Below are 18004 nucleotides of genomic sequence, written 5' to 3'. Positions count from 1 at the left end.
TCATTGAGTAATAATATTGTAAGTTCAACTTAAAAATACCTTGAGAAATCAGAATTCTTTACTGACAATGAAATCTCTTCAAATCCACAATTTAAACAATACCCCCAACATGTTAATTTCCATGCCATTGCAGTGATTAGAAGAGATGTTTCCAGCTATTTTAATGTAGTTTGTCACACTGCAAGGATATCATCTTCAGAGACCTCCCAAGGACTCCTGGAGGTTCCTGTGAAGGCTGGTTACAACGAGTCCAGCTACAGGAAAACACTGGATACCTCTTCATTGATCCCCTGTAGAAATGGGAGTGTCGGTGGATGGAGCACTGCATTGCTTAAAATATGAGGTTTTGAGGGGTAGGGAGTAGTACTGGGAGATATAGCTATGGAGACATCATAAGGTGTTTGCTGCTGCCCCAAATACTAGAACATGGAGCAATGGATGTTTATGTTTAGCATTCACCTTTCTCAGTGGAAGACTACAAAACACTTTCCTTCCCCCATCCACAGCTGCTCCTGCACAGAATTCAGGACAGAAAATGGTGCTCAGTGTTGGGGAAATAAGGATGTATTAAGATTACCTCCTTTAAGACAGCAATCCTCTATTTACTTGGGTGCTAGGCTTATTGAAGTGGATAGAGCTTTCATCTGAGTCAACATGCAAAAGAGTGCACTCTCAAAATCAGGTGAGGAACCCTGAAATTGCATGGGGACCACCTTCTGTAAGGTGAAGGATGTGGATCTGAAGAGAATGGACTGTAGTCTCCAAAATCACATAAGCATTGTCTGGCATTGGCACAACAATGGATCTCTGCCATCATAGCTGCTTCTGTTAAAGCCACCCCTCCCCTCAAACCCTACCTCTAAACCTAGTGTTGATGCATTGATGACTGCCATGCTGTACTGGATGTGGGGCATATTGAGACTGGCAGCTGAAGGAATTCCTTGGGGTCCTGCCACTCATCACATCCCACTACACCCCAATCTGCATCTTGGAAATCTTTCAACTGGCAGTATAGTTGGACTTAAGAGGCAGGTGGGGGGGTACATTTGGTCATTAATGTGAACCCCCAAAGTTACAAGGGTGCAACTTTTATTACAGGATGCCAGCCATACTCAAGTAGTCTTTATGTTGTCATGGGATTATTTTTTATGCAAAACCCAACACAGCCCCCCCTTTGGAAATTTTTCCAAAAATCAGTTTGTTATAAGGAAGATTTTAAAAGCACATAGCAAGCAAAAAATGTTTTCTTGATCATTCAACTACATTCTAATAATGCTTTTGCTTTCCTTTTGCCTTGCTTTTCTCACTCTGCCTTGCTATGTAGCACACCTCATCTTTCTCCCCTCCCCTGTATTCACACAGTAGGCAGGAATATGTGCAGCCTCCTTTTCTAATATCCCTCCTTCCAGATTTTTTTCCCTTTTTGCATGTGATTTCTTCTAATGAGATGAAATGTTAATAAAGGAATGTTGTTATGATAATCTAAAGAGCTCTCTAATTCTTCCTGCACCAGGCAGGCATCCACTTCTATTGCAGGGAGAGCATATGAGATATGGAAGCAGCAATGGCACCGTTTCAGAATGGAAGACGCAGATTTCAGTATCTGGAGAAACAAGAGTTCATGAGCCATTTATTTCCATGTGTGAGGCTTACAGCGTCTCTTCAATAACTGTTATAATAGGTATCTGTATTTGCGCTCCTTGAAGTTGACTGTCAATTTATGGGAACCCCTATACATTTCATCAGGTTTTCTTAGTCAAGAAATACTCAGAAGTGGTTTTGCCCGTTCTTTTCCCTGAAATATAGCCAACAGCATCTGGTATTAATTGGTGGTCCCCCATCCAAGTATAATCGGTGCTGACCCTGTTTAACTTCCAAGATGAGACAGGATCTGGTGCCTTCACGGTATTTAGGCCATAGTTGTACTAGGTACAGAAGGCCAATGCCAGTATCTAGAGTTCATGGGCAGCTGCTAGAAACCCAAGGTCCTAAAAAGGCCCCCTGATGAAGACCACCCTATGCCCTTCCTTTAAGTTTTCCAGCTACTTAAGTAAGCTTTCCATGCAGTGCTAGGCAGCTGGATCGAGCCACCCTTTTATTTCCCTCATTCTTCTGTACTAATTTTACTCTTGGTCATTTGTATCCACTGATCCATGTTCTAGTCTTTGGGGCAGCAGCAAACATGCTCGCTCCATTCACATCCCTTCAAATATTTAAACAGGGCTATCATGTCAAGGTTAAGGGGTGACAGGGTAGCCATGTTTAAATCTTTGAAGGGATGTCATATTGAAGATGGAGCAAGCTTGCTTTGTGCTGCTCCAAAGACTAGGACTCAGAGCAATGGATGCAAACTACAGGCAAAGAGAACCCACCTAAACATTAGGAAGAACTTCCTGACAGTAAGAGCTATTCAACAGTGGAACACATTCCCTCAGAGGACTTTTTCACACAGCGAAAATTGGAGGGGTTAAACTGGTCACAATGCAGGGTCATCCAGGGCATTTGGGACAATTTCACAATTGCTTTATAGACAACGCTGCACACAAACCGGTCAGAATCCAGACATAAAGTGAGGTGAATCAGGGAATAAGCAGTTGGAGAACAACAGCTGAAGGGTGCCTTCAGATGAAACACAATCTCTGTGCAATAAAACAGACCTCTGATTTTGTTTTAAACTCCAGTCACACAAAGTAAGATCAGACAAGAAAATGGTTGAGTTGGGATTTGGTAGTGCTGGCGGAGCCAGGCCTAGAGGGAACACTTTCCAGAAGTCTTTCTGACTTGCTGTCTCGTCTCTGCAAGGAGGATTCGGAGATTCCTGGAGCTGTGGCATCCTCCCTTTGATGAAGACAGAAAAATAAAAAGATGTTGAAACAGCTAATTTCACATGATTTGTGGTTATTTAAATGCATTTCCAATTAGTTTTTTTTTTAAAGAAGTGGTGTGATGTAGTATTTTCTTCAGGATGAAAATGATTGCAAGTGAAACTGCTTCTAAACACTGTAGAAAATCCTATTACCAATCACAGTGATGGGAGCTGGAGGCAGTGAATCAACTATCTTGCCCATCCTGAGGATAGGATTCAGCACCTTGTATGATCCTTTAAAATTCAGGATAAAATCAATTAAGAGGTGGTTAGACAGAAGCTGTTGCACAGCCTTGGCAAAAAAATTATTCAGCTAAGCAGAGGAATAATAAAAATTGACACCTTTATTGAACTCTGGGGTCCGCATTCATCAACTACACCATTGTTTTGGACTTCAATCCTGATTATTGGACTAACTGGCTAAGTCTCCGGGAAGCTGGTCCAAAACACCTTGAGGACCAAAGTTTGGGAACCATTGAACTACACTTTGCATCATCTCTCTTTCTAACGTCTACCATTGTTTTATATAAAGCTGTGGAACAACCAATTGCCAAACTGGGGTTGGAAGGTAAGTACAATCAATGTATAGTTAACATTCAAAAATAAAAATTTATAGATGTGATTTTTTTTTTAAAGTTCTGGCTAAAACCCCAGAACAGTTGCCTTTTAGCAGTGGCATACTGCTCAGTTTTGAAATGCAAATGTTCATTATGTCTGGCCCCATCATAATGCTACTTTAAGAAAGCTTTCTTTATAAAATTCATACAGCCGTGTTGACTCATTTCATCACTCTGCATGTGCTGAAATTTTAATAGAAATTGCTCCCAAAAATACATTGACCATTATCCTACAGATGGAATCGCTTCTGGCCGCTCCAGGGGTATGTTGTTTACATGATGTATGTCTCCGGAGTGTCAGAAAGCTGTTCCAGGGCTGTCCTCAGGTAGCCTAAAACTGGACTGCAGGAGGAGGAATGTGTTCTCCACAGCCTTGGGGCAATTGGGCTGCAAACAGCTTCTAGCTGCTCCTTCCTGCCTGTCTGCTTCATCCCAGTATATTTAACTATCTTCTCCTGACCTGATCCCACCCACTCATCCAAACCTGATGGAAACATTATTCATCCATGCTCTGATCACCAGTAGAACGGACCCCCTTCTCCTCATGCAGCTGATGCTCAGTAAAGTAGTTTGGGGGAGTTACAATCATGCCAACAGCACCAAAATTTACTGCCGATCATAAAGAAAACAAGAATAACGACCACAGAGGATCTACATAAATTCAGCCCAAATAATGGGGAAATCAAAATAGAACCCACATCAGGTTGCTTCCTCTCGTCTCTTGTGGTCTTTCAGGATATGTTTAACCCTATTTCTTGTGCCTGATCTCATTATTCCATGGTAGATCATCAATAAGTCCCAGATGGCAAAAACTATGCAGCTTTCAATGGTTTCCTCACAGCAAGGAGAAAAATGATAAAATTTATTGATTCTTGCCTGCTAGAATGAAATTTATGAAGATTTACAGCAACAGGATGAAGATAGTATCATTGTCTCTGCTAAATAAAAAGTCCAGGTACTTCAATCCCTTGCACTCTGGTTCCCTACAGCATCTTGCAAAATTGTTTGGAATTACGAAAGAGGACTTCCCTTGTTTTCAGTTTCTCTATTACTTTTGAAAAGTTACCAAGCCACTTGTTCAATTAGAGCTTGTGATATTCTGTTTTTAAGTCACTCCTATTGGTCTGACATTTGGAATTGAGATGCACCTTTTACAAACTGGTTAGCAAACCACATTTACAATATTTGGGTAGCTAGAAAGCATTAGAAGAACCAAATAATGATTGGTCTGACCTTATTTCATTCATGCTGTATTCAGACTGGGGCTTCTTATTCATCTTCTGCTTTCTGTGGTGTATGGCATAGATCACTATGGCACCAAACAGTAGGAGAGCTAAGAGCACTCCTATAACAGCTCCTGCAATTGCTCCAGCTCCTGCAATGCCTGTATATCAAAAGATAAGAAACACAAGACTTGAAGCAGATCTCAGATTCTGGGTGTCCAAATGTCAAAGAGTTTGAGAAGGTTTCAACAATAAGCAGTTTTTCTTTCACTATTCTGACACAATGCACTAAAGAAAGAATTGCACTTCCATGTTCAACTAGTGTCTGTGATTTTCTTTGCAAAACCCAACCAAATCATAGCCCTTCTCTAAGACAGGATCAGCGCTGGGTGCTATTATAAAACCAGGGGTTCCCTTCTTTGTTAGAATAATTTATCCTGTCTTTTTTTGGAGGTGTGTGATTTGACACTATTTTGTAACAAGAGATATAGAATCAATTCTAAATCAAAAAGCCACAAAAGAGGGATACCTTTAGAACCAATTATATCAGCAGAATCAATGGTAAAATGTGCGATTCCAGCCCTTGGTTAACATCACAGTTCCATTAAGTGTCTACAGTCTCATAGTCACTATATTTTCTTGTTGCAATTTATGGCAATCCTAAGGCAGAATTAGTTAAGAGGGGCTTTGTGCCACCTTCCTCTGAGGCCGAGAGAGTGTGACTTGCTTGGTGGGTTTTCATGGTCAAGTGGGGATTGAAACCCTGGTCCCAGTATCCCAGTCCAACACTGAAACCACTGCACCACATCAGTTCGTGTTTTCTTCCAAATAGCAAAAGAAAAGGGAAAAGAAAAGATGGGTTGGAAAGTTTAAATATGCCTAGGATTGCCAGGTGAAATAAAAGGTGAGGCTTATGTCCATTTAATAGTAGTGGAGAATACAGAATTTCAATAGTATTGTGAAGTTGAAGGCTTTCATGGCCGGCATCCATAGTTTTTTGTGGGTTTTTCGGGCTACGTGGCCATTATTATTATTATTATTATTATTATTATTATTATTAACCTTTATTTATGAAGCACTGTACATACAATTTGTACATGTTCTAGAAGAGTTTATTCCTGACGTTTCGCCAGCATCTATGGCTGGCATCTTCAGAAACCATGACTTATGAGGAACGACTTAGGGAGCTGTGGATGCTTAGCTTGGAGAAGAGAAGGTTAAGAGGTGATATGACAGCCCTGTTCAAACATTTTAAGGGTTGTCAATATTACATATTCTAGCCTTTTTATTTTTTAGCTCAGCAGTATTAATCTTCCTTACATTTGGTGGAAGAGAGTTCCATATGTCAAAATATTTCCCGCTATTTTGTGCTACTGTATGTCAATCTCACCAAAAGCCCCGAAATTTATTGTCACAACTCAATAATGTAAAAAGATCAGCATCAAAAAACCTCTCCTCCTACGTAACAAATATCGCCTGCTTCTATTTTGGGTGCCGTTGTCTGCTTTTTCCACTTCTTCTAACACTCTTTCCCAAATACTCTCCACCACATGATACTGATTTTGCTGCTCAAGATACCACTTCACACCAGATGGCTCATCCCAACTGCTCTGCTTTCATAAGCCATTTTTTTATTCCAAACATGATGGAACGAAGTCCTACTTTCTCTCTTTCCCATAGCATTCCCCACTCCAAAATCTGACAGAGTTAAACATATTTGCAAGTTAAGCCATTAACTCTTATTTCTTTCACGATATTCCAGCAACAAGCTAATAAAATGTGGGCTAGACAACATAGCTGTTAGCTGGATTTGTAACTGGTTGACTGGCCGAACCCAAAGGGTGCTCAGCAATGGCTCCTTTTCATCCTGGAGAGAAGTGACCAGTGGGGTCCCACAGGGTTCTGTTCTGGTCCCAGTGCTATTCAACATCTTTATCAATGACTTGGATGAAGGGATAGATAATCAATCAATCAGTCAATCAATCAATCAATCAATCAATCAATCAAGGGCATGTTTGTCAAATTTGCAAATGACACCAAATTAAGAGAAGTAACTAATAACTCCAAGGGCCAGGCTCAAAATTAAAAATGATCTCAATAGATTATAAAGCTGGGCCAAACAACTAACAAAATTGATTTCAGCAGAGAGAAATGCAAGTTATTACATTTAGGCAGGGGGAAAAATGAAATGCATAGATATAGGATGGGGCTTGACAACAGTACATGTGAAAGAGATTTGGAATCAGCCACCTTGGATCCTATCCTGGGGAGGAAACTGGGCTATACATCTAACAAATGCACAACTGAATAAGTAAGATTCTCATCGTTTTAAAAAAGAAAGCAGAGAAGCAGTGAGAGAGGACCAGTTGTCTCCTTCCCTCTCCACTTGCTGCCATAGCACTTCCATTCTCCTTCCAGAGGGAGACAGTTGTAAAAGCATGCCTTTTGCCAAATGGATTTTTCCAGTGCGACAAAAGACACACTTTTGTAATAGTCTCTCTCAGGAAGAGAATGGAAATGCTTTGACAGACTACAAAGAGGCAAGGAGAAATATGCTTTTTTCTTGATGCTTCTTGGCTTTCTTTTCTCATTCCATAAGGTCTTAAGTAAATTTCACTGACATCTAACTTCAATGTGACACATTACTGGGGATGTTTTCACCTCTTCCGGTTATTCCAAGCCCAGTCAAGCCACACATATGGCTTTTTGTTAATGTTTTTCTTTGTTCTCCTCCTCTCCCCTAAAAAAGACCTGGGTATTTTCCCCTTTAAATTAATATTCTTTTTAACACCAATCTCTTCTTTGCTATCTCCCACTCACTCTCTCTCTCTGAACCCTCAGTGTCTTTATTCTTTACACATTTACAGATCTCATCCAGTTCCTGCCTCATGTGGCTATTCAAAGAAGAAGCAAAGCCAGTTTGTGTGGGAGTTCTCCGTTAAAACAGGGACTAATTAAATGAGAGGACCTGACCTGAGTGGAAAGTGTGTCAAAAATGGGATATGAATTTCTGAGGCAGCAATCGGAGCTCAGAACATCAGGCAAGTTACTTAGAGCCGATCAAGTGGAAAATGTGATGGAAATATGATAGTGATACAAGTAAAGTGATGGATGGATGTGAAATGTGATAGTGATACAAGTAAAGGCAGTAGGAAAAGAAGAAGACTGCACTACTGAATCTATCCAGATTCAGTACAGAAAGCCACTGTTGGCAAGACTTCAGTGGGGCAGTTAATAACATCATTTCTTGGAGGTCACTCACTCAAAGGGTTGCCATAAACTGAAACCAGTCTGATTGCAATCAACAACAAAGTCACAAGCATGCATCCAAAGAAAACCACTTCGGAAGCACAAGTTAAAGAAAAGCAATGAAAATGCATCGCAACAAACAGGATCCAACTCCATAGCTAACAGATTTTTAAAAACATCTTACCATGCAGAAAAGTCTTACAATGCATCCCCTAAGGACTTATTTAATTCTTCCAAATTAACTTTAATTATGTCCTTCAGTGCAGCTGCAACAATCCATACTATTCCAAATATGATTAAACACCTATTATGTCCAAGGCATTGATGAGAACTGGCTCCAGGCCCAGAAATCTTGCAGAATTAACAGAAATGTCACTGGGGTGTCAAAACTGAGACTCAGAGTGAAAGATATATACGTTGAGAGCAAAAGATATATTCAGCAGGAATGGTTGAAAGCTGAAAATCATGAATGCAATCTAAATTTAAACACACAAAAAGACAAGGAGAAAGAAATTGGAATAAGTTGAAGGCTTTCATGGCCAGCATCCATAGTTTTTGTGGGTTTTGGGGGCTATGTGGCCATGTTCTAGAAGAGTTTATTCCTGATGTTTCACCGGCATCTATGGCTGGCATCTTCAGAGAACAATACATAGATTAACATGGAAACCACTCCTCCTTACCCAGGATCACACAGTATATATATATATACCCACTCTCTTCCATGCCAGCATTCTTTGAAGATGCCAGCCACAGATGCTGGCGAAATGTCAGGAATAAACTCTTATAGAACAAGGTCACATAGCCCGAAAAACCCACAAAAAACTATTGGAATAAAGTTTAATTTTAAAGTTGACCTTCACTATAACCATATTCTAATGCTGCTGACTAAAAATGGCTTAATGTGCCTTAGTTCAGAGCTTGATAATGTACAGCCTGAAACACACTGGTCTAATAAAGCGGCTTCCAGCTGCTTTGGGGATATGACATTTAAATGATGCACAGCCCCAAAGTAGTTCAGTTGCATTGGTCATAATGTAATTTAGTTATACCTTCATTATTCAGGAAAAGAATAAAAGGCTCATTTGTTGCTTATTATCAAAAGCTAGTTACCTGTAATTCAGTCATTTTTCCACCATAAAAACTATATAGCAAATTTATATTATGAGCAACATCCTAGCTTGCGCTGTTGGAGGATTAAGCTTTTCCAGGCACAACTACAGTCCCACACATGCACCTTACTGTTCTGCAGCTGGAAAGGTATAATAATATCCCAAATCCACAAAACAGTGACACCTTTATTCGGCCAACGAAAATGGACAAAATATATGATGCAAACTTTCAAAGCTCCACTGGCTTCTTCATCAGTACAGCCCTCAAATGTCCCCAGTGAGGACATTTGCAACTGCCAAAGTTGTCTGCCCCTGTTTTAAATTATCACCTTCAGCCAAAAAAGAAAAGTTAAAATAAGGATATGAAAGCACCACTAGATGGTGATATAGGTCCATTGGTAGAATGAAGAAAGAACTTTAAGTTGAGTCTCTATTGGATATGCAGAACTGAGAACATATCTGGAAAGAAGGATTCGGCTCAAAGGAAGCAGGAGTGAAAATTGGAGGAAGGGATATGTAGGTGACACCATATGACCTGCAGAAAATAGCAAAGACTTGAAACAATTACTTATGAATATTAAGGAGGAAAGTGCAAAATCAAGGTTACAGTTGAATATTGAGAAGACCAAAATCATGACCACAGATGACTGACATAACGTTAAAGTAGGTAACAAAGATATTTAAATACTTAAAAGATCTCCTATGGTTTGGCCCTCATTAATCCAAATAGAGACAAAATCCAAATAAAGACAAAAGTCAAGAAACCAGAAGATGACTAAAACTTGGTAAGGTAGCCATGAAGGAACAAGACAAGATCCTCAAGTGTAAAGATGTTTCACTGAATATCAAAGCCAGATTCAAGGAGTCAGCCCTCCTTGTCCATGGATTCTTTATCCATGGATAAAAAATTATCAACCATCCATATGAAAAAAATATAAATAATTCCAAAAAGCAGACATTAATTTTATCATTTCCTATAAGGGACACTATTTTACTATGCCATTGCATAGTAAATAATGGGACATGAGCAGCCATGGATTTTGTTCCTGGAACCAAGTGGATACCAAGGACCCATTGTATTTCCAGTTTTTACGTATGGATATGAAAACAAAAACAATTACATTTGGATATTTAAACTGTTGTATGCCTTCAATTGTTTCTGACTGATGGTGGTCCTAAGATAAACCTATCACAGGGTTTACTTGGCAAGATTTCTCCTTTGCTGAGGCTGCTGAGAGAGTGTGACTTGTCCAAACTCACTGCAAACGAACAGTCAATCATAAGTCAATTCCTGGGTATTCCAGTCCATTTGTTCCCACCTGTCACATGGAGGGATAACTCGCAGCTCTGGTGTCCATATTCATTGGAGGCTACACATTGATATGTACCAGAGAACTCAAGTGAGACATTTGTCAATAGCAGAGATCCTGTCTGCTCATCTGTAGGAAGCAACGAATAACAGAACCAAAATCAAGGTGTGAGTTCACTTCAAACATTTATCTCTTGAATTCTGTAAGACAGACAGGGTGGCTGTGAAGATCATACACCAATACAAGGGAAACAGATGGGGGGAAAACACACACATCCTAAATATCTCACACCATGTTCCTAAGTTTCACATTTCTGTAAAACCAAGACAGAATATAAGGGGAGAGGGAGGGAATATGCCATGGCATGTACTAAGGCTCACTTTAAATACAACATCCTTGGGCATTAATCAGGTTGAAGTAACTGTACAAATATAAATGCGTGAGTAGATGGGAAGTATCTGCACCCACCGGGCCCAATCCTGTCCTCTGCGCCTCCCATCAGGCTGCAACAGAGGGACATGTGATGAAAAGTGGAGCCATTTCATGGCTCTTGCTGAAACCCTACTTGCACTTAAAAAGTGCCCAACCCATGTTATACTGGGGGAAACAGTTTGCATAAATTAGGGGGAAGTGTTTTCAAAATGTACATATTAGAAGACATGTTCATTAAAAGATATATGTAATTTTGTGTGGACTTTTGCAAAAACTTAACACAGAAATGAGACAAAACCAACTTCAGGTTAGGAAAATGAGAAACTGATTAAAACTGAAAGTGACTTATTTGTACTTCTTATTGAACACAGAGAACAACTGCCACCCAATTTGCAATCTGTGTGGGAAGAATGTAAGAAAAGCCGATACAAGCTATGTAAGGTCAGCCTTTGTCTAGCTCCAAAACAATCTGCAAGGAGTCACACCTTCTGTGATAAAGAGAGAAACAGCACCAATGGAAATCAATGTTTACAATTTATTTAAAAGGGCTTGGCATGACTTCTGTTTTTAAATATTAATTGTGAGTCCAAGTAAGGCAAAAATCCACTTACTTTGGACCATGTTGGAGAGCGGCAGAGTGATCTTGGAATCCAGGTGAGTCCAGGAATAAACTGGGGCAGGGACACCTTCTGAAGAGCTGCATGTCAGGCTGGCATCTGAACCCACGGCAACAGAGGTGGTCCCTTTACAAACTGGAGTGGAGGGAGGGACTGATGGGGATAAGCAGAATTCAGTTCTCTGGGCCAAAATACATGGATGGGATCAATTGCCTGTCTCCAAGAAATACTGAGTTCCTAGGAAGCTTTTCCTCTATTTTCTGTTCTTAGCATTTCTCAGCCTTCCTGTCAGATGACTCCTGTGCCCCAGAACAACAGCCACATCCTGGGAAGAGCATCTTCTCTTCTGTCAGTTGGACATGATGGGTTTCTCTGGTTGTAATAGTACTTAAAGCTGGCTGAAATTAGCCAAATATTTTAATTTACCACAATGCTTCAGTGTGATACTTGACAACCAAAATAAAGCTGCTTCGGGTCACTTTGGAGGTATGCTGTTTCAATGATGCATGCATCCTAAGAGTCCAGAAGCTGCACCAAAGCTGCGCTCCAGTCCGGATCGTGGCTTTGACACGGCTTCTGGACTCTTAGGACGCATGCATCACTTAAACAGCATACTTCCAAAGTGACTTGAAGCAGCTTTATTTGGGCCTGTCTGTATGGGGCCTGAGGGAAATTGAAAGAGTAAATACATTCAGCCAGCTTGTAATGGTAGCGTAAAAAAAGAAGAGTTCAGAAGGACCAGAGGAGGCATAAGCAGCAAAAGGCCCTGCCAGATAACTGAGACCCTGGTGGCTGTCCAAAGCCACACACTTTCCAACTGCCTCAATTTGGCAGGATAGTCCACGTTAATATTCTGTCACCCCACTTTTCCAGCTTCTTTTAAAATGTCCCAATTTCCCTCCTCCTTCTATTCTTCCTCTTCCACTTCCAATTTCAATTGCTGTAAGCTGAGCTCCAAGTGCAAAATTAGTTTGTACACAGTTAACACGTCAGCGGGGAGAGGAGGGAAGGAGACAGTGTTCCCCTTCCCAGTAGGCTCAAGCAAAAGCAAACTACTGCAGCCTCCCCTAGCTTGTGTGTTCTACCTCATTAACAGCTTTTTCTATCTTGACTGCAGTTCAATGTTGCTTGATCATACGTGTCCTGGTTTTCTTCTGAAATGTTGGTGGGGATGAAGCCAGCACTGAACAAAAGCCCAAACCAGCATTGTTAATGTAAAGAAAAATGGTCCAGGCAGGGCTGAACTTCACTGCATGAAAGGAAGAACAAAATAGCATCGTCTCCCACTCAATGTCAGTAAATCGTCGGCTCCCTTTAGCATCAGTGAATTGTTCGAGGAGAGGGGATTTCCTCTCAATGGAAACTTTGCATTTAGAGGAATCCCCTCTCCTGGAATGATTTCACTGATGCTAGAGGGAGCCACCAATTCACTGACCTTCAGGAAGCGCGCCAGGCTTTCATATATGTGCACTTCCTGAACGATCCAGCCACGTTTTACCAGCGCTTCTGAGCTGGTGTGGAAATCTTCAAAGTCTTGTAGGTCATCTACCCCACCTTATGTCCATTTGATGCAGAAAATTCAGAGCTAGAATATCCTCAATAAATGGTTGCCCAGACTCCAATCAAAAACCTCCAGAGACCACCCAATCCCAGTAAATTGTGAAACTGCTTTTATAGCATTAAGACATTTCATTGACTATTCTGCAATCTGAGAACACAGGTTGTAGTGTTTGCTTAGCTTTAGACTACAAGAGCTCGCCCTCTTCCTATCCAATCATAGCACTAAAATTAAAATGGGTACTTACTCAAAACTATGAAATGGATAAGCCCAGAGCTAGTTCCATAAAAGTCTGGAGGATTGTTCACCTCGCAGATATAGGTGCCGGCATCTGATGCACGTACATTTTCCAGTCGAATGGATGCATCACCCAAGGTGGGAGGATCATGAAGCAGGCTCAGCCGTTCAGACTGGGAGCCTGGTTTGTACAATACATTATTGGTGAAGTAGAGAATCTGTAGAGAGAAGGGAGACTCAACTGGAAGGAGGTACCTCTTAGCATAGAGTTTGGAAAAGCTATTGTTTTGGATTCAACTTGTAATGTCCTGTCTCTACTTCACTGAATGAACAGACTTCATGGAAGAAATCAGAATGAGTTTATTGAAAATCAGGTTCAGCACAGTAGCAGCTCATTGCCAGAACTAAAGCTACAGGATAAGTTTTGCTTCTATAAACCCCCTCAAAGCATTCCCTCTCCCAACAGCTATTTGACTTTGGTTCCCACATAACAATCCCTTGCTGCTGTTCACCACTCCCCACACACTTTTAACATGGCTACAGCACAGCTAAGCAGACCTAACTTGGCATGGCAGAGAACTCAGAGGGGCGACTCTGACACAGCTAGCATGGCCAGTGTCCATTCTGGGAACAGTAGTCCAAAAGGCAGGGCCTCTCTTTCCCTGCCTGACATGGCTTTACTTGTGAGTAAAGCCATGCCAGGTAAGGAGGAAGGAGTGTCCCAAGCCTCTCTTTTCTTGCCCGGTGTGCCTTTACATGCAAGTAAAGCTGTGCTGGGCAGGGACGAAGGGGTGCCCTGGGCTTCTCCCTCCCTGCCATGTGAAATGGTGTGCAGCAGAAAGGTATGTGTGTGTGTGTGGGGGGGGGGGTGCTCAGCCAGGTGCCACCCTCTTCTGGGGTGTCACCCAGTGTGGTCTGCACCCCTCGTGACATCACTGCTTTCTGGGGTCTTTCAGAGGCTCCTGCAGATGATGCAATTAATCTGCATATGGCCACAGGAACATAGCCTCAATCTTCTCTGCTGCCCCTTCCATAGCTGTCCACTAGTCACTAAATGCTGTGTCAGAGCGTCCCTCACAGGCAATCAATGAGTTTTGAGGAGGCAAGCATTGTTTGATGAACTCCACTCTCTGCACCTACTGAAGAAAGATAAATTTAGGTGTTATGCTGGAATGTGTTACCAATATAATACCAGCCGCACATGTTTTGAGGACTGAGATGAGGACTAAACCAGCCTATTCTCCATCATCTTTTGTTGTTGACTATGCTGCTCTTCTTAAACTCTTTACCTGTTTCCCAAGGTCAGGAGATGTTGAGCCTGGGGCAAACCTCCATTCCAGCATGAAGTTTTTGTCAACTGATGTTTTGTAATGACATGGCACTTCCATGGCAGAACCAATCTGCTGCATCACTGGATCATTAGGTACCGTCACCTCCACACATGCTCCATTTCCTAAGGAGAAATGGGATGGGGGCGCTCATCACTTTGGGCATGGAGAACTACTATGTTCCTGGATCTCTAACATTGGCATCAGCTATATTAAGAATCTTGTCAGTGCAGCATACCCTTCAACTGTACCAGTTCGACAGGGACAGTTCCAATTAACCAACTGTCACCCTACTTTTTCAGCTGCTTTTAAAACGTCCTGATTTCTCTCTCTTCCTCACACTTTCTCACTTTGTCTTAAGCTGACTTCCAATTACTGCAGAGTTCAAAGTGCAAAAGCAGAGAGAAGAGAAGAGGAGGCCTTTCCAGTATTTCACTTTATAGGTATTCCTTCTAAATTGCCTCTGTGCTAATGCATATTTAATGTCACTCTGCATATTCTCACTTAGGAACTTCTAAAAGTTACTTTTGGACCACATGGTGCCTGCCTGGGAGATTCACAAAGTTGTAGTACAAAAAGTAACTTTTTGAAATTCTTTTCCAAACACCCAGACACAGGGGTACCCCTCTCCTCCACTTGCTTGCACTGTACCAAGATAATTTAACAATAAGCAATTTTAGATCACATAATCTCATAATGGCTCTAGCTGTATTTACTATGAATAAAGTTGGGGATCACTGGTCTCTTCAAGATGCTTCTGGACAGCAACTGCCATTAGTGGTGTCACTACCGTTGGTAGGGCTGTTGATGGGGAGGGTACTGCCCCACTCCCTCCCATTAATGTACTCACTTGCACCTCCTTCCCTGGCTGCTGTCAGGATTGGGCGAATCTTACCATGATATTGTGCTGGGGGAATCCTGTTTTGTATCATGTGTTTGATCCAACTGTGATGTATGATATTATATGTGCACGGTTCCAACTGGAAGGTATGATTTGGAAGTTTGCTGTATATAAACAAGCTGTGGGATGACAAGGATGGAAGGATGGAGGGTTTATCTCAGGTGTGTTAACTGAGGTGTATGTGACATATGTGCTAATTGATCCAAACCTGATAGCTTAATGCTGTGTATAGAACTGTTGCTAGGTTGGCCGATATGTGTATGTGTATAACTATAGATTTATAATGATGTGATGCATTATTCCTACTAGTTGGTATGGTGTGTAAAACTGGGTTGTGACATTTTAGGGAAATATAAAAATGGGTGTATGAGTTTAACAAACATATGATTAGATGAATAGTTATATAGACAACAAAATGTGTGGTACTTTTGTATGTTGGAAATATGTCAACTGCATAGTCTGAGGCAGCTTCGGAGAGAGGGCTTATATCAGTTGAGTCTGATGAATGTTCCATAAAGGAATGTTTGTGAGTGTTTCTCCTTTGGCTTTTGAAGGCTTCAATTATCACCTACTATAGACCACAACTAGGCAAAGCTTCCCTGAGAAAGATGGAAAAACAGCTGAAGAACCAACAGTTTTGAGAACTGTGAAATATTTGAGCCCTCCAATTTTGTGGGGTGGAGCTAATGCATTTCAAATATTTGTATTTGATGTATATGTTCTTGTTCTTTAGTTCTGTCCAAAGATGCCTTACTAGACACCACTAATCTTCCATGCCTGCAGAAATAAACAGCTTACTGATCACCTACAGAAGCCTTATTTATATGTCAGAGGTGGGGAGAGTTCAACTAGTTCTGACCAATTCTGATAGCCACCTGCTCCAAATCCCTCAGTTCACTTTTCCAGTAGTCATGCTGCCAGGCATTTTCTGAGAGTTATAGTGAAAAAAGCAGAAATATCAAACTCTACATAATACTCCCTTTACTCCTGCAAAAGGGGGGTGTCACTAGATCTGCTGAATTCCCCCCCCCCTCCGTCGCTTTCTCCCGCTACAGCATCCACAAGTTCACATATGCACTTTTTGCTTGGATGTTGCTGGGCTGGCATTTGGGGTTTTGAAATTGATTATGTGAACGTTTGGTACAGGGTGGTCATTTGGGTGACATGTATTTATTAATCTTTTCACTGACAGAAGATACGATGTCTGGGATTTGTGTGTCGACACTTGCAGGGTGTCATTCCCCATTCCATCCTCAGATAGTACTTTCCATATGGCTGCAATATTACTAGACACTGCTAATTTACAATGCCATTGGTGCTTCGTGTTCCTAAATCAACCAGATGAGCATATTCTGTTGGATATTTTTTTTAACATGGGAATCATTGAATGCAGTCGATAAGGTGGCTCCATTAAAGCTCCCATGCAGTTGACAAAAAAAATGGCTGCAGCGGATACTAGCGACATGCCACCATTAACGACAGCGGGTGGGCATCATTTGATTGACAGTACAAAAAAACCCCACGGGAATGACAGAAAGCCATCGATAAGGGGATTCCATCTTAAACTGAGACATTGTAAGTGTGAACATTCACCTGGTTAAATTGCACCAGGGACGTTCGATCAGGGTAAAAATAGTGGGAACTTTCATTCCGGACATATTCGATCTTGGAGGATCGGGTCGGCTCGATTTTACCCAGGGCAAAAGCGCAAGTGTGAAAGGGGCCATAGTTCTATAGGTGTATCGTGTGAAAGGGTCCTTGATCAAAAGAGAGGCCACTTGGCTGCAACCCCACCTCCAAGAAGACTATCATAGCAAAGAGGGGTCCAGAAGGGCCTCATTGTAGCATTGCCCCCGTGAAAACCTGTACCTTAAATGACTGTGAAGAAAGAGGAATTTCAGGAGGTGTTTGTTAGGCAACCAGATAAAAAGCAACACCTGGTGAAATCCCTCCGTTTTTAAACATAGCCATTAAAGGTCCAGGAGCCTGCTCAAGTTTTCAATCTGGCAACTCTGTCAACCACTGAAGGAACTACTGCCCCAGCGCTTGCATTTCCTTTCCCAACTCTTACATATTTCTTTTGTAATCTGCCTATCCATTTTAAGCCTGCCTGATCTTTTTAAACACAATGCATGGGGTTGGGGGGAAACAGACATTTTATGATAATTGCCATTCTTTAAACCTGACTTTCCTATAATTGCAAATGTTAGATACTCACCAATGAAGATGATGAAGATCTCCAAACAGAAGAGCAACGGATTCAGAAGGACCACATTTAGGGCCATTTGTCGCAAGAGGGGCCAGGCCACTACTTTCGCTGTGAGAGCCGAAACTCGACTGAAACTGGGCAAGGCTGTTCTTTATCTTGTATGTGAGCTCATGCAAACAGTTGAGGTGCAGTTCTGAATCATGCTGCAGCAAATGGCTTCCACTGATAGGAAACCATGGCATGCATGCCTTCTTCCTGGTACTAAGAACAACAAATCTTAAGGTTTGGAACAGACCACAAGGGTCATCCAGTCTAACCCCTGCCATACAGAAACACACAACTAACTAG

The 18004-nt window shown here is 41.5% G+C and overlaps 1 protein-coding gene across 1 annotated transcript; it reads right to left on the bottom strand.

The window, feature by feature from the left end:
• Positions 1 to 2445: 2445 nt before the first annotated feature.
• Positions 2446 to 17963, bottom strand: VSIG2 (V-set and immunoglobulin domain containing 2). Its single transcript, XM_042471759.1, has 7 exons — positions 17666 to 17963; positions 14508 to 14671; positions 13229 to 13436; positions 11418 to 11576; positions 10384 to 10503; positions 4717 to 4867; positions 2446 to 2838 (listed from the first exon to the last, which is right to left on the bottom strand). The coding sequence occupies exons 1-7, from the start codon at positions 17730 to 17732 to the stop codon at positions 2697 to 2699; spliced, it is 1011 nt and encodes a 336-aa protein (XP_042327693.1). The 5' UTR covers positions 17733 to 17963; the 3' UTR covers positions 2446 to 2696.
• Positions 17964 to 18004: the final 41 nt, after the last annotated feature.

Source organism: Sceloporus undulatus, chromosome 6 (genome assembly GCF_019175285.1).
Source record: "Sceloporus undulatus isolate JIND9_A2432 ecotype Alabama chromosome 6, SceUnd_v1.1, whole genome shotgun sequence".
Lineage (NCBI taxonomy): Eukaryota > Metazoa > Chordata > Lepidosauria > Squamata > Phrynosomatidae > Sceloporus > Sceloporus undulatus.
The sequence above is the reverse complement of the archived record's forward strand: the minus strand, read 5'-3'. Positions and strand labels throughout refer to the sequence as shown.

Coding starts and splice junctions, on each gene's coding strand:
- VSIG2 (XM_042471759.1), bottom strand. CDS start 17,732: ATGGCCCTAAATGTGGTCCTTCTGAATCCGTTGCTCTTCTGTTTGGAG. Junction 10,504..11,417: donor GCTCTCCAACATGGTCCAAA/GTAAGTGGATTT, acceptor TGCTTCCTACAG/ATGAGCAGACAGGATCTCTG. Junction 2,839..4,716: donor TACAGCATGAATGAAATAAG/GTCAGACCAATC, acceptor TCTTCATCAAAG/GGAGGATGCCACAGCTCCAG.